This window comes from Wasmannia auropunctata, unplaced genomic scaffold (assembly GCF_000956235.1).
Source record: "Wasmannia auropunctata unplaced genomic scaffold, wasmannia.A_1.0 LD336069.1, whole genome shotgun sequence".
NCBI lineage: Eukaryota > Metazoa > Arthropoda > Insecta > Hymenoptera > Formicidae > Wasmannia > Wasmannia auropunctata.
This window is the reverse complement of record NW_012026821.1, coordinates 286427-288077: the sequence shown is the minus strand read 5'-3', so window position 1 is coordinate 288077 and position 1651 is coordinate 286427. Positions and strand designations below refer to the sequence as shown.

The following is a 1651-nucleotide window of genomic DNA, read 5'->3' as shown; positions in this document are numbered from 1 at the left end:
TAATTATTCGTCGACTGAAAAATCACTCGAAGAAAGAAGCACGCAACAATTCACTAACACACGACGATTTACTGACACACGAGACGTTCACTCACACGTTCGCGTTTCGACAATGATACAACAGAACCATAAAACCAATAAATTCAGTTGACTACTTACTATCGTCGGGTGAACGTCTCGGGTGTCAGTAAATCGTCGTGTGTTAATAAATTGTGCGCGTGTTTCTTTCTTCGAGTGATTTTTCAGTTGACGTATAATTAATAGACTCGGAATTGATAATCATTAACTAATAAATTCGGTACTAAAGTCAGTCGACTGCTTGCTATCATCGAGTGCACGCGTCGTGTGTTTCTTTTCTCGAGTGATTTTTTTAGTCGTAAAATAATTAATCGATACGAATAATTAATCGACACTGATAATTATTAATTAATAAATTCGGTATTAAAGTCAGTTGACTGCTTGCTATCCTCGAGTGAACGGGTCGTGTATTAATAAATCGCCGTGTGTTTCTTCGTGTGATGTTTCAGTGGATAGATAATTAATCAACAGTGATTGTAAAGTACGTAACAGATAGATGCATTAGTTGATTTTTCGTGATTTCCAGTGAATTGTTCGTATGTGAATCGAGTATGAGAATCGAGTGTGAAATGTTGAAGTGACACGTTATGTAAAAAAAAGAATTAACTAAATAATAATCAGATCTGTGTCAGTTAGTGATAGCGTCTGCAAAATTAAAATTAACGAAAATTTATTAAAATAAACGTCTATTTGGAACTGTACATGGTCCATCGAAATGGAAATTCCGTCTTTCTCACGAAACTATACAAAAGTCATCGAATCTTTACAAGGTAATTGATGTGTGTGCATGCGTGCGCGCGCGCGTGCGTGTGTGTGTGTGTGTGCGTGTGCGTGTGCGTGGGCGTGTGCGCGTGTGTGTGTGTGTGTGCGCGTGCGTGCGTGTGCGTGCGTGCGTGCGTGTGCGTGCGTGCGTGCGCATGCGCGTGTGCGTGTGCGTGTGCGTGCGTGTGTGTGTGTGTGTTAAATGTGAGCAAGAGAGAATGTAATCGCATGTCCTTAAAATGTCATGTGTATGCGCGCGTGTAGCAGTCAGCTGATCGTCGCGAGGGCCCCGCCTGCGTCCGACCATGGACTTAGGAATACAAGGACGGAGCATTTGCTGGTTAGATAGGCGAGAGGGGTTTTGATAATCGAAGTGAGGGGGATCACGCCTGGTCACGTGGTCACTTCCCTGACTTCGGTACATTTCGGTTATGTTCGGTAATATTCGACGCGTGCAGGCACCTGCACTGGACAAAAAACTATCAGGAATGATTCGAGCGGTGCAAAGAAGAGTGGCCCTCCGAGTGATAGCAGCGTACAGGACTGTGTCCTATCCAACCGCTTTTCTGCTGGCCAGGGTTATGCCGGTGGAGTACCTGGCGGATCGCTACCGGGAGATATACCCAGTGATAAACAATTTGTCGACCCGACGTCGATTCGACGTCGAAAAGTGGGTTCGAAATGAGATCGAAATTGACATCGACATCGATGTCTTTTTGACTCCCACGTCGACCTCCTGTCGATTCAAACTGCGAAATCGATTTGACATTGATCATAAATCAAAATCCTGCCCAAGGAGAACAGAAAGATC

At 44.0% G+C, this 1651-nt stretch overlaps 1 protein-coding gene across 1 annotated transcript in view; it reads left to right on the top strand.

The window, feature by feature from the left end:
* Positions 1 to 1651, top strand: part of LOC105450218 — a 47090-nt gene that overhangs the window by 3717 nt on the left and 41722 nt on the right. Inside the window, exon 4 of the mRNA XM_011689965.1 lies at positions 1299 to 1466. Coding sequence (XP_011688267.1) covers positions 1299 to 1466 — 168 coding nt within the window. The remainder of the gene's footprint in view (positions 1 to 1298; positions 1467 to 1651) is intronic.